Below are 15317 nucleotides of genomic sequence, written 5' to 3'. Positions count from 1 at the left end.
AAAATAATTTTTTTATACCTTGGGGGATCGTGCGCGCTAGCGCACGATCCAACAACTAGTGTTATATAAACACCTAGATGACAGAAAAGGTTTATTTCGCTAATGAAATAAAACAGCTACTCTTGGATTAACCTTAATACTACATCCGTTTCAATAAGTTCTTTACACTTACTATTTTCACGGACTACGGTGTAATATTTGACCATTAATGTATCCAATTTTAAATTGGATAAAAATTATAAAAAGCTGATATTTATAAAATACATTTCGAGACGATTCTAACAATATCTCTCATGATATTTTTTTTATAGATATAATAGTGAGAATTTATGGTCAAAGTTTTGATTGTTGGACATTTTTCAAAGCGTAAAAAACTTAATGAAACGGAGGTAATAATATCTTAAATCCGAGACAGATCAGATAACATTCAAAATTAATAGCTAGATTATCGAGTTAACAAAAATAAGCAGACTATGTAACTCGATCATGTACTAGCTATTTTTCAAATAAGCTCATTTGATATAACTCAAATACGAAACAAAGGTGACGTTAAATTTACAGCACACAAGAAAAATAATCATAACCATAGTACTAATCCAGACATACGCATAAAAGTTCCTAGTTAAAGTAATTAAAGTTGCTAATTCTAATTCTCTAATCTAACTTAAACGAAGAGTACTACTAGTTACCGTGACCAACGAGAAGAGTGCTAGAATAACGATTCACGCTTCGAGACCGTCACGCTCTTATCCTCCTAGCAAAACCAATGGATGAAACGAGCCTTGCAAAATGATCGACCGGACATGCAATTCTTACAAAAATATTATGACCCTCTAACAATAGTATTAGGGAGTAAGGTTCCGTTTGGTAGAGCGTAAAACGTTTTCATTGTAAAATGATTTTTCATGAAAAACATTTTTCAAGGGAAAACACAATTCGAAATTAGTTTTCTTTTGTTTGGTAACTTAAAGGAAAATGGGAAAAGATGGTGAAGATTGAAGGAAAGAAAGGAGAGGGAGGTAAGGAGGAAAGAAGGAAAAGTGGTTTCCCTCCCTTTCAAATGGAAAAGGGTTTTCCACATTTGAGTGAGTCATGGAAAATTGTTTTTCATCCCTTATCCAACCAAACAACGTAAAATGATTGAAAAGGGGAAAATCGTTTTCCATGAAAACGTTTTACGCCCTACCAAACGGAGCCTAAGATTATTTTGGTTTTTCTTGATTTAGTGAAGGAGAGATGAAAATGGAGGAAGGAGGCAATTCACGGCTAATTTAAGGGGAATGACTATCTAATTTTATTAAAGAATAACAAGAGTCTTTTATTGGAGGTTACCTATTAAAGGATTAAACATGGGTTACAAAAGAAGAAACCAAGGGTGAGTATGTACGTTTAATTAAGCAACACGCGACTTAAAAATGTGAGAGGTTGGGACACTAAAGAGTTGTAACTCTTAAAATGAATGCCCCATAAAACTAACAAAGAAGTAAAAAAAAAAGTTAATGCTCATAATTCCACACAAACTTATAAACTTCGGCTAACTTTAAGAGTAAGAAACAAAATGTAAGTTTTAGTTATTCAATTAGTAATCAGTAATCATTAAATCAAACAATTTAAATGAAAAGACAACTACATTAACAAATAAATAGTTGGTACAAAACATAATAATGAAAATCAATAATAACCAAGTGTCAAATAAAGTATAATTGGATTAATATAAACTAGAAAACATTTGGAAGGATAATTTCAAAAATATCAATATTTTTAAAGGCACCCAAAATGCGGGGTGTTACATGAATAATGTACTCCGCTTCAGTTGTAGAATCCGTAATAGAGATTTGCTTAGCACTTTTCCAGCTTACTGCTCCTACGTTGGGGCAGAAGACATACGTAGACTGTGATCTAAAATCATCTTTGTCGGTATGGAAGCTTGCACCCGTATAACCTTTAACAATCGATTCAACATCTCCACCATAGACTAGGAAATCGTCTTTGTCCCTTTTTCAGGTACTTAAGAATGTTTTTGGCAGCAGTTCAATGTCCCTTTTTCTGGGTCTGACTAGTATCTACTCGTAGCACTGAGTGTATACGAAACATCCGACCGTGTACAAATCATAGCATACATTATTGAACCAATATTGATAATTGGTTTTATTTAGAACGTAAAAACATAATTCATTTTGATGGATCTTTTACCAAATTAGCTAATTTGACAATTTTATTTACCAAAATACTATTGTTGCATTTTAATTCCCAAACTAGCCATACTTTTGACTTTTAATCAAAAATCAATGAACAGGTTTTGGTTTGGGTGTTTTTTTTTTTAGTTGTGAACCGGTTTGGTTTCTATTTTTTTTAATGATAAATCGGGTTGGGGTTATTTTTGTTTTGGGTTTGCTGTTTTTATATTTTTTTGAGTTCTTATGTCATTGCTACTACAGAGTCCTCCCAGTTGACTATCGACATTCCTAAACCCTAATGTTTTCACTGAAGAATTCAAGAGGAAAATAGACAAGTATGTAATTTATTTACTTTTACAGAGCCCCATTTTTCATGCATATCTGACGCTCAATTTTATTCAACTGTACTCAATTTTCTCATTTTTGATTTTATCAAATCTATTTCTGGCTACAAATTATATAAAATAGCATGATATTTGCTAACCATATTTAAAGTCGGCGATACTTTTTAATATTATTTCTCTTAGGGTTGATTTAAATTCTGAAATTGACTCGCTCACATTTTTAAAAATGCCATTACAATTAAAAATTACTGTACTTAACGTTTGTTCTTGCGAATTAATCCGCTATAAGTTGAAAAAAAGCCAACTTCCTCTATTTGGTCTATTGCCACTGTCAAAGTTCATTCTAATGTAATGTATTTATTTTTTAAGTACTCCATATTCTAACTCCCTCTATTTGGTCTATTGCCACTGTCAAAGTTCATTCTAATGCTTGTAATGTATTTATTTTTTAAGTACTCCATAATATACTCGCAAGTCATTTTCTCTTTAAATGTTCAGTAGTTTGTAATTTACGTTGTGTTGTGTTGATGTTATGTTGAGTATACTTCGCAGCTAGTATCAAAATATATAATTCATCCAAAAAAATGAACTCAAATATAAAAACCACTACTTGCTTAAAAACCACTACTTGCTTGTGGCTTGTACTGCGAAAAAAATATATTCAAACGTTACCTAACCGATTCACTATAAATAAATAAAAAATCAAACCGATTAAAAGATTGTTGACTCAAAAGTCAAAAATAAAAATAGTCATTTGGTAATATATTTTAACTAGTTTGGAAAATAAAATAGCCGCTTTGGTAAATAAAATTATCGTGGTAAAAAATCCCATTTTAATTTAGGGATTTTGAGTTACTAAACCCAGCCTAAATAAAGACCAAACCCAATCGGCAAACATGAGCCACTGGTAAACATCTGCGAGTTGAAACGGCCTAAAGCCCAAACCCAGAGTAAACCCTGACCTGAACCAAAATTGGAAGGTAAAATGGATTCCAGTTCACTTGAATTTTAAAGAACAAGATACTTAAAAAGTAAAAACAGAAAAAACCAGTTGAATACCTTGTCAAAAACCATGGACATACAAGAAGTGAAGATAATGATATATATAAACAACAACAAAATAAAGTTGCAACATCAGTTACAAAAGCAAGCAAAGGTATAGCAAAAGATGATAGGACCTAGAAACAACTAACACACCGCCCCACAAGAACACCCATGGTCATATCCATCTATAAAGTTGGTTATATCCACCCAGCCACTTCTAGTCTGGTACTCTAGTAGGTAATCAAAGGTCTACTCGCTAATTAACGGCGGCGGGCAGGGAAGCCGGTCCCTTCCTCCCCCATCTTTCCAACATCATTAGGGGTATAACCTTGCCCAGTTATCTGGTCAGCTGCCTTCAGAAGATCTGCTGCAGCACCAGGTCTAGACTCCTCCACAGTCACCGACACTATCTTTTCTTCACCGACCTTCCCTTGATTCTTTCTCTTCTCCTCTGCTACATCACTCGGCATTGCAAGCTTGCTCTTCATAGCATCTGTTAAACCGCCTATCGCCCCCAATATATTGTTCTTTGCTGCATCTCCCCTGTTCCAATTCACAACCAAATACTTTCAATGTATACCAAGTATTCATTTTATTACTAATTAATTAAGATTACAATACTACCTTAATGCAGCGGCCTCCCTGTCAGCTTTGGCTCTCTCAGAAGCTTCATCTTCAACATCATACCCTTTCTCCCTAAGCTTTTCAATCCTCATTTCTTCCATTTTCCTCCTTCCTTCTTCCTCCGTACCCTTGTACACATCCTGTACGTTCATACCATTTCTTTATTACTATATTCATAAAATCCAAATCAAGAATGCAACAGAGGTCTTTTAAATTTTTGCAATCAGTAAGCACTACCAACAACTAACTCAACATCATCAATATCGATCAATTAAGATTTTATCCCCACTTACATCTTGTACATAAATATTTCAAAATTAACCCCATGTTCAAATTCCAATATCAAGAATGCAATTCAGAAAATATCACTAATCTTATTGATGTAAACCATCTTCAAAATTTATTTAACGTTGAATAGATACTACTACAACATCTAATATAATACAAGTACAAAATTAAAACATACACACAACATATACATAATTAACACACTATGAGTATTGACTATTGATAAGTAGTAAGAAAAAAAACCAAGGTATGAATTAGAGAGAGGAGAACCGATTTCTCACCTTGGCCTCCTCTTTCTTCTGCCACGCCTTGTTCTTGGTGGCATCCGCGGTTTGCTTAGCAGACTCAGCAGCATCTCTGGCCTTGGCTTTGGCCGCCTCTGCTGTCTCCTTAGTCTTATCTGCAGCTGCCTCAATAGTTTCACCCGCCTTCTCCTTAGTCTCATCTTTCTTCAATGACAAGAAACCCATTGCCCTCTTTGCAACATCCGCTGCAGAATCCTTCAATTCAGTCAACTTACCAACAGTCACATCCTTCCCTTCCACAGCCTTATCAGCAGTGTAATCCTTGTACTCCCCAGCGGTCTCCATTGTCCTGTCTTTGATCTCACCCGTCTTATCAGCAGCTTGTCTTGCCTTCTCAGCGGCAGTATCTTTGGCCGCCTTGGTGGAATCAGCCACATAACCTGCAGCATCCTTAGTTTTATCTACTGTAACATCCTTTGCCGCCTTGGACTTGTCAGCAACATAACCCGCAGCATCCTTCGTTTTCCCTACAGTCATATCCTTCGCCCCTTTAGCCTTATCACCCACATAACCCGCAGCATCCTTAGTCTTCTCCATGGTAACATCCTTCGCCTGTACCGCCGTGTCTACTGTCACATCCTTCGCCCCTTTAGCCTTATCACCCACATAACCCGCAGCATCTTTAGTCTTCTCCATGGTAACATCCTTCGCTTGTACGGCCGTGTCTACCGTCGCATCTTTCGCCCCCTTTGCCTTATCGGCCACATAACCTGCAGCATCTTTGGTCTTTCCAACAGCAGCATCCTTAGTTTGCCTCATGCTCTCCGCCGTGTTATCCCTCCCCTCCCTCGCCCACTCCGCATCCTCACGAGCACGCAGAGCAGCAGCCTCCTCACTCTCCTTCATCTTCGCAGACGTATAAGCAGCACTCTCCTTAGTCTTCTCCGCCGCGTCATGGGTCTTGCCCGCGACAGCTTCCTTGGCGTGCTCATACGTGCTTCCGATCGCGCCAAACACAGAGGAGATTATCCCGGGCTTGTTCTGTTGCTGGTGATGAGTTTCTTCAGTAGTGGTACCACTATAATATTCTTTGTCAAACTGCTGCGCCGGGTGTTGCTGCTTGTGCATCTCCTTCTCCTCCCTTGCAGTCTTCAACTCGTCCGCCGCATACCTCGCAGCCCCCTCAGCCTTCTCTTCCTTTCTGCTTGCCATTTCTGATTTCAATTTCGTGAAATTTTGATTGAAATTCGTAAGTTTTGAGGAACTTTTTTAGAGGAACTATTGATCTTTTTCTTTCTCTCGTTTGCTTTATGGATTATTGATTGTGATGTTCCTGTATCTGGAAAGAGATATAAAAGTGAGAGAGAAGACGGTTGCGAAGGGAGAGAAGGACGCGTGGCGAGAGGAGAAAGAAGGTGGACACGTCACGTGGATGGACTGAGGAGGAGATGACACCTCGTCAATGCCATGCATAAAATCGAAACTAAGTTGTGTAGGTGAAGAAATCGTTTTAGGATTATTTCCAGAATTTACTCCCTCCTTATTTTATAACCAACTCATGACTCCGTTCTTGTATATATTGGTTATTTAAAGGTGAAAGGAAACGAGCCATCCGAGTTCGTTTAGTGCTCAAAAACTGCTTTTTAATTATTTTTGACTTTTGTTTTTATTCCGTTTTGTATTAGGGTGTTGTGATAATTATTTAAACACTTTATTTTCGTCATTAGAAATCAACTACTCTTTTGATAATAAATTCTGAGAGTTTATCTCTTTTCTGGTGGATTTCGGAGATTTTACAGATTTATTGCTCGTAAATTTGTTCGTTCGTCCTAAAGATTAGCGCTTGTTTTTTTTTTTGGTAATTTCGACTGCGTCACAATTTTTATATAGTGGGGGAGGTTGAATGAATGAATTAAATAATGAATTAAATCAATTGATATTGAATATGAAATATGAAGTGGAAGATGCGCTATAGCTGTAAATTATAACAAATAATACAAAAGGGAAAATTGAAAAAAAAAAAAAAATCCTAATTGATGGATGAAAGAAGAAAATGACATGTGTTATCTAATTCTACATGATTTCACTTTTCATATACTAGATATGAATAGTGCAATTCATAAACGGTTGTATGTTATAAAATGGTGCAATATTCATTTTTATATGCTTTTACATCCATTATATATATCATACTCAAACATACACCATGAATGATACGTGTCAATTTCTGTCATTTTTTGTGAAAATTTTTCCAGCCAAAAATATTTTCCCTAAAAATCTATATTTTATTTATCTTCAATATTTTTTATTAACTTTTATGTATGGAAAAAATAAGGTGTATTTGTTTATAGAGTATGAAAATATATATAACCCTCCGTGAATCCGTCTCTTAATACTTGCCCCATTTCTATAAATGACATACTTATCCTAATATTATATCATTTCTCTCGATCACTTAACAACAGACCCACCCATATTTCTACTTCCTTAAAAGTCCTATATAATAATAAAATTGTCACTTGTGAGGCCATTAAATCCTCAATAGAGAAATTCTATATAATCCTGCCAAAAATACTTAAATCGCTCCCAAACAACAATCACAAAATTTGAAAATTGAATAAACTACATTAATTAATCTTTCGTGATTAAAAAAACCCGAACTTCTCCTATTTCTTGGTTTTTTGTTGAGTTCTTTTTCTAATATTTATTGGTCTTTTGTTGGTAGAAGTAGTAATATTGTTGCCCACGAGATCGCTCGTAGCTTGCCGTGGGCCAATGGTTGGCGTTTGTTGGGTAGTAATCTTCCGTCCAATGTTCTTTTGTGTTTAAGTGGTGATGTTTTAAGCAATGAAAATTAAACGCCTTTTAGGCTTCCTTCAAAAAAAATGAAAATTTGTTAATCCTATTAACAACTTTTACGAAAAATAAATGATTAAGTGTCTAATTTGCAAAATAGTACTCCCTCCGTATTTATTTAAGAGATACACTTGGTCGGGCACGTGTATTAAGAAAAAGAATTGAATGAAATAAAGTAATAAAACAAGTGAGGTTGAGTAGATATTTTAATAAGAAAAACAAGTGGGGACCATATCATTTTAGGGAGTGGGAGGTGGGGGTAGGGTGTAAATATATTATTTAATTAGATAGTGGGGTTGATAAATTACTAAAAATGGCAAGTGTATCTCTTAAATAAATACGGCCGGAAAAGGCAAGTGTATCCCTTAAATAAATACAGAGGGAGTATTGACTAAGAAATACTTTTTTACACAAATTCATAATATAAAAGAAACTCAAATTTTATTTTTATTTTTAATTATATTTTACATCATCTATTTAAGAAAAATGTCTAGTTAAATAAAATTTAAAATAAAAAGGTAAGCGAAGTAGTAAAGTTAAGCAACATTAAGAATGCTCTTCGTCCTTGGGCCCACGCAAAATTCGGTCACCTTAGGAATAAGCTCCTCCAAAACTTAGAAAAAATCGAAACCCTTCAGGAGAAAATAATAGACCAACCATTTAATCCAATTTTCCAAAGACACCTCTTACGAATGCAAAAACAACGAGAAAAGCTTTTGCTATTTGGTCAACATAAGTGGCATAACTTCTATAGAAAAGAATGGCTGACTCAAGGTGACAGGAATTCTAGATTTTTTCACCAGAGAATGAATCACCGAAGTTCTAAAAACCTCATTTATAGACTTAAGAATGATCTCAATATGTGGGAGGATGACCCGCAGATCATCAAAAGCATGCTTATCAATTCGTCCACCACAAGATTTGCATCTTACTACTCGGAACCTAGAAATCTTGGCCTTTCCTTTATTCCAGACATGCTAACCGAATCAGAAAAACAAGACCTTCTTACCCCCTTCTCAACTGAAGAAATCAAGAATGTCTTATTTGAAATGAACCCTAACAAATCCCCAGGGTCTGACGGGTTCGGCCCTAAATTTTTTCAAGCCTACTGGCCAATAATAGGAAACGAAATAACCACAGTTATCAAAAGCTTCTTTGACCATGGTCAAATTCCACCAGCGCTTAACCACACAATTATTGCCCTGATCCCAAAAATAGAGGCACCTGAAAACCCTAATCATTTTAGACCAATCAGCTTATGCAATACGATCTATAAAGCAATCTCAAAACTCCTAGTTAATCGATTACGACCGATCTTACAAGAACACATAAGCCCTTTCCAAAATGCATTTACTCCGGAAAGGTCTATTCATGATAATCTCCTTATTGTTCAGGAAATTCTCAATATCTTTCAAAAGTCAAAATCTAAAACCGGGTGGTGTGCACTGAAGCTAGATATGGAAAAAGCCTATGATAGAATAGAATGAGATTTTTTATGGCAAACTCTTTAAGCCTTTGGGTTTCCGACTCCATGGATTGATTGGGTTAAAGCTTGCGTTACTACGGTTTCTTACTCTTAAAAATTAATGGGTCTACCACTGAACACTTCTCTCCCTCCAGAGGTTTAAGACAAGGTGATCCTTTATCACCTTACCTTTTTCTTTTGTGTATGGAGGTCTTTATTATAATGCTCTCAGCCTCAGGGAATGACCCAAAAAAGGGGTTAGGGTTTTCTTTAGCTCCAAGAACCAGGAAAATTCAATGCCTAATGTTCGCTGATGATAGCCTCCTTTTCTGTAAAGGTACTGCTTCTACCTGCAATAACCTTAAGATGGTCATTAATGAGTTTTGCAAACTCTCAAGCCAACTGGTTAACTTCCACAAGTCTTCAATAGTTTTCTCCAGGCTTATCAATAATACTCGCAGAGATAACCTGGCTGGAATTTTTAATATGAATTCATCAATGTCTCTAAGACGCTACCTTGGAGCTCGCTTTTCTTCCTTCAAACCCTCGAACGATGACTACAAATTCATTATGCAAAAAAATGTAAATAGAATAAACAATTGGCATGCACATTTCCTTTCCAAAGCGGGAAGGTTCACGTTGATCCAGAGCAATTTAGAAGCCTTACCAGCTTATGTTTGCTCTTCCTTCCTTCTTCCTCAGAAAACTTGCCGTTAATTGGACTCGGTTCATAGGAATTTTTTCTGGAAACAAACTTCCACTTATATGGCCGCTCCACTTATCGCTTGGAATACCATTTGCCAACCCAAGAACATGGGCGGTCTGGGATTGCGTAAGACCCGTCCTCTTAATAATGCCTTCATTGCAAAACTTGGTTGGAAGATCCTAACTGAACCACAAAATCTTTGGGTATCCCTAATTAGGACTAAATACCTTAAGAATACATCATTCTTCCTTTGTAAGCATAAACAACAAGATTCGCAAATCTGGCACCACATCCTAAACCAAAGAGAACTCCTCCGTAAAGGAATCCGCTGGAAAGTGGGTAATGGGAAATCAATCAACTTCTGGTTCGACAACTGGGTATCACAAGAAAACCTAGCCTCCTTACTAGGTAAAAACCCGAATTCAGTAGATCATTCACTCACTGTTGATCATTTCATACTAGACACTCACCAATGGAATACAAACCTCTTATCTAGTATTATCCCCCAGAATATGGTTGCAAAGATTAAAGGAATCCCAATTCCTATCTCTAACATGGAAGACCAACCCATATGGGGACTCACATCCTCAGGAACTTTTTCGGTAAAATCAGCTACATGGTTGGCTCACAATATCCCTTCGAACAAGCCAAAATGGCCGTACCATTGGATCTGGAAACTTAACATCCCCCCGAAAATTAAAATCTTCCTATGGCAGATTTGTCATAATAGCCTGCCAGTTCGGGAAATGCTCAATCACAGACATATTTTGCCTATTATTATTTGTCCATTATATATGTGATTTGTACTCAGAAAATATAGACCATCTCTTTATCCACTGCCCCACAGTCAGAACGATTTGGGATCTTCTATCCACAACCTCTTGGCTAGACTACCGCCTACATTCCTTAAATCTTTTAGATTTGCTTACCTCCCTTCGAAAAACTAGCACCTCCTTGGAAAAAACTATCTTCCTTTGCTGGGAAATTTGGAAAGCAAGAAATAACAGTATTTTCAAAAACATAAATGTCAACCCGTATGGTGTGTTTAAGAAAGCTATCTCTATGTATTCGGAGTGGCAATTGAGAACTGAAATAGACACAGCTCATACCTTGGGCATCCCCTTCGCTTCTAGTAACCTCACTCCTACCCCCACCACTACCTCCTCAACTATCCTCGTCAACTGGGTTCCACCTCCCCCTGGAGTATTCAAACTTAATTTCGACAGATCAAGTAAATCGGAGTCGGCAGCAGCAGGAATCATTCTACGTGACGGAAATGGAACGTGTATCTCTTCCTATACCTTCAACCTTGATACTTCTCGATCATTCATGGCAGAAGCTATTGGACTTCACAAAGGGCTACAGGAAGCTGTTAGACTAAACATTAGACACATTATAATAGAAGGTGATAACCTCCTTGTCATTAACTACATCAAGAAAAAGTGGTCCACTCCATGAAAGCTTCAACATATCATCAACGACTGTCTAAACCTCCTTGGCTCCTTCGACTCTTGGGACATTTCTCACATTTACAGGGAAGCAAATAGGGCGGCTGACTGGATAGTTAATGTTGGACACCTAGTAGATAATCGTATGTATATCGACCCTTGTAATAGCCCTATGTTAGCTTCTATTGTTCATAGCGATATCTTAGGAGTTCCCCTCGTGCGGAGGGTCTCCTAAGATTATTTTTCTTACCTTTTAAAAAAAAAAGTACTAAAGTGAATAAAGAAAAGAAAAAAGTATATCAACCATATTTCACCTTGAGGACTAAATTATCTTTTCAACTTACCCAACATAATTCTCTAATTGACAAAGCCACATGCATCAATTTTTTGGAATTAGAGGATTCATCCCAATCCTCTATCTCAATCCTCTAACTTCCAAACACCTATATTAGATGATTGAATTGGTCAACTCTAAATTGGTCAAATCCTCTAATTTTTGGTGAATCCTCTAACAACCAAACACATCCTATATATCAAATTAGATCCCCTCAAAAAAATTATCAAATTAGAATTGAACGTCCAATTTCTTCAGTATAATTGGAATTAAAGGGATAGAAGGAGGAGGTTTGAAATTGAGACGAAAAAAAAACGTGTTTCTAGCTAGCGGGCTTGGTTGATTGTTGGTGATACTGCAATAGTTGACAACACAGTGGAGCATACATTGGATCAGCATTACAATGCTGGACTTGCCCACAGAGGATTGCTACCCAAGTAACCGTTTTCTGTTACACTGTCAGCTATATGACAGCTGTATTATTTCTGTTACACTGTCAGCTATATGACAGCTGTATTATTTCCCATAATTGTTAAAGCCTTGTGATTGGCTGAGTATTATTTCCTGCATAATGATTGGTTGTGACAGCACACCAACACAGGAGTATATATAGTTAGTTATGCAGCTTGTAATAGGGCTAACTCTCATAATCTTCTTAGCCTGTAATCGATTTCATAATTCTAATAATATCTCTCTCTCTCTGTCAGTCTGTTATACTGCAGTAGAGCTACAAAGTTTTCTGCGTTTGATTTGATCATGAATACAGTTTTTAACATGGTATCAGAGCGGTGATTCAAGATCCTGAATCAGTGACAACTCCTGAATTCGTAGATACAATTGATTCCAGAAACTCAGTATCTTGTTCTTGAGGGTATGATCATCTGATTTCGATTATCTGCAACTATATTTCCTGTTTCTGCTTGATTCTTTCTGAATAGTGCAATAGTTGATTGATTCTGTGTTTGCATCAGTGATTAGACTATAGTTCTACCTGTTTCTCTTCCTGAAACTGTTCGATCAACTGTTGGATCAATTTTTTGCTTGATTTTAGCTCAAACTATTAACCTGAAAATTGTTGATCTAGTTTATCAGATTAACACATAAAAATCTCTTTTGATTTTCTTTTCCTCATACATTCAAATCATTCCTAAAACAAAAAAAAACATAGAATCTTACCAATGACAACACAGAACTTACCACCTAATCAAGATCCTGCTAGTCCTTTTTATCTGCATCCTACAGATAACACTGCAAATCAGTTGGTTTCAGTGAAGTTCATGGGAGAAGGATATGGAGATTGGAGAAGGAGTATGATGATCTCTATGTCTTCTAAAAATAAACTAGGCTTTGTGAATGGTAGATTGCCAAAACCTGATCCTACTGATATAACATATGAAGCATGGTTGAGATGTAATGACATGATGATTTCATGGATATTGTTTAACCTGGATTCGGTGATATCTAAAAGTGTGTTGTATTTCAATACTGCAAGAGAGATATGGCTTGACCTAGAGGATAGATTTGGATTTGTTTCTGGTCCACAACTTTATGCACTTAAAAGGCAAGCATCAGACATCACACAAGGTTCACAGAATGTAGCTGAATTCTTTACTGAGATCAAGTCAATATGGGACAAGATCAGTGCAGCAAATCCTCTTCCAACTTGTACTTGCAACTTATGCACTTGCAATTTGACACAAAAGATTTTCAAGATGCAACAAGAACAGAGGTTGATGCAGTTTCTTATGAAACTAGGAGAGCATTTAGCTGCAGCTAGAGGCAACTTACTCATGATGCAACCACTCCCAACACTATCACATGCATATAGGATGCTGGCACAAGAAGAAAGACAGAAGGAAATTAGTGCTCCTGTACAGCATGAGAGTCATGCTTTTGCAGCAGACAGAAGAAGGTATAATGATTACCAAGGGAGAAATAATTACAGAGCGCAGCAATCAGGCTATCCTAGGAACAATTATCAATCAACTGGAGGGAACAAAGCAACTGGCTATAAGAGACCTCCATCCAGCTACTACTGTGATCACTGTAAGGTTAATGGACACAGCACAGAGAGATGTTTCAAATTGCATGGTTTTCCACCAGGTTTCACAGGGTTCAAGAGTGACAAAAGAGCTGCTTCTGCTGTCTATACTGATGAAGCTTACTATGATGATATGACTGAATATCAACAACAATATTTTCCTAATGACAGAGAGCAACAACCACAACAGCCACAGGCAAACTTTTTCACACCAGAGCAATGTACACAATTGCTAAATCTACTGAGCAAGCAACAGGTTGAGAAAGTGGCTGTCACAGATACTCAGTTTGAGGAAGGGGACAGTTCAGGCCATGCATTCATGGCAGGTAACAATTATTGCTTTCTTACTTGCTCTCATTCAAGTTGGTTGTTAGATAGTGGAGCTTCAGATCATATGTGTGCTAGTCTAAGCATGTTTGATTCATATGAACCTGTTATTGGAACCGGAGAGTGCATAACAATACCAGATGGAAGGAAAGTAAGTGTTCTTCATAAGGGAACTGTCACCATAAATGAAAACATACAGCTGACAGATGTTCTGCATGTTCCAGATTTTCAGTACAATTTGTTATCTGTGAACAAACTATGTACTGATCATCAATGCACTGTGTCATTTACTGCTGATAAATGTTATCTTCAGGGCCATTTAATGAAAGAGAAACAGGTTCTTGGTAGTGTGAAGTCAGGTCTTTACAGTGTGGATTCAGAACAACATCAGTCTGCAACTTCTTCCACTACATGTCTAGCAGCAACAACATGCACAGATTCCAAGGTTTGGCACTTGAGACTTGGACACATGCCTTATTCCAAGATGAAATTTGTTGTTGATTCTTTAGTTTCTACTGGTCTTGGTGATAGTATATGTCAGATTTGCCCTGCAGCTAAGCAAACTAGAAATTCCTTTCCCATTAGTAGTATTAAGACCACTAAGATGTTTCAAATGATTCATTTGGACACTTGGGGGCCTTACAAGAATAAAACACACAATGGTTGTACTATGTTTCTTACCATAGTGGAGGATTTTACAAGAACTACTTGGACATATCTTTTAAAATCCAAAACTGATGCTGTACCTGTACTTGTCTCTTTTCTGAAAATGGTGGAAACACAGTTTGATTCAAAAGTCTTGTGTGTAAGATCAGATAATGCACTAGAATTGTGTGAAGGTGACATGAAATTACTTTTCCAAAACAAGGGAATTGTGCATCAAACAAGTTGTAGTGGAACCCCCCAACAAAATGGGGTGGTAGAAAGGAAGCATAGACATTTACTTGAAACTGCTAGAGCTCTTCATTTTCAATCCAAGTTGCCTATCAAATTTTGGGGGGAATGCATTCTATGTGCTACTTATTTAGTCAATAGAATGCCTTTAAGGAGTATTGGGAATCAGACACCTTATGAGAAGTTATTTGGAGACAAACCTTTATATCAACATTTAAGGGTTTTTGGCTGTTTGTGTTTTGTTTCTACCTCCAAAGTACACAGATCCAAGTTTGATGCAAGAGCAAAATCTTGTGTTTTCATTGGTTATTCTCCCACACAAAAGGGTTACAAAGTTCTAGATCCTGCCACTAACATCATCAGTGTTTCCAGAGATGTCATTCCATGAAACTCATTTTCCCTTTCACCATTCGGTTACTGATTATTCATCTCATACTCCTCTTACAGATTTCCCACCTTACATTTTTCTTCCCATCCACACACCTTTTCTTCCTGATCCCAATCTAGTTTTACCTTTTCTTTCC

At 36.7% G+C, this 15317-nt stretch overlaps 2 protein-coding genes across 2 annotated transcripts; one reads left to right on the top strand and one right to left on the bottom strand.

The window, feature by feature from the left end:
* Nucleotides 1–3600: 3600 nt before the first annotated feature.
* On the bottom strand, nt 3601–6224 carry LOC110797140 (late embryogenesis abundant protein At3g53040). The gene is made up of 3 exons (XM_022002234.2): nt 4759–6224; nt 4190–4329; nt 3601–4108 (listed from the first exon to the last, which is right to left on the bottom strand). The coding sequence occupies exons 1-3, from the start codon at nt 5932–5934 to the stop codon at nt 3826–3828; spliced, it is 1599 nt and encodes a 532-aa protein (XP_021857926.2). The 5' UTR covers nt 5935–6224; the 3' UTR covers nt 3601–3825.
* Nucleotides 6225–12709: 6485 nt separating this feature from the next.
* Nucleotides 12710–14837, top strand: LOC110776365 (uncharacterized). Its single transcript, XM_021980924.2, has 2 exons — nt 12710–13898; nt 14213–14837. The coding sequence occupies exons 1-2, from the start codon at nt 12710–12712 to the stop codon at nt 14245–14247; spliced, it is 1224 nt and encodes a 407-aa protein (XP_021836616.2). The 3' UTR covers nt 14248–14837.
* The last annotated feature ends 480 nt before the right edge of the window (nt 14838–15317 follow it).

This window comes from Spinacia oleracea, chromosome 5, assembly GCF_020520425.1.
Source record: "Spinacia oleracea cultivar Varoflay chromosome 5, BTI_SOV_V1, whole genome shotgun sequence".
In the NCBI taxonomy this organism is placed as follows: Eukaryota; Viridiplantae; Streptophyta; class Magnoliopsida; order Caryophyllales; family Amaranthaceae; genus Spinacia; species Spinacia oleracea.
Note: the sequence above shows the minus strand (reverse complement) of the source record. Positions and strands in the feature narration are given on the sequence as shown.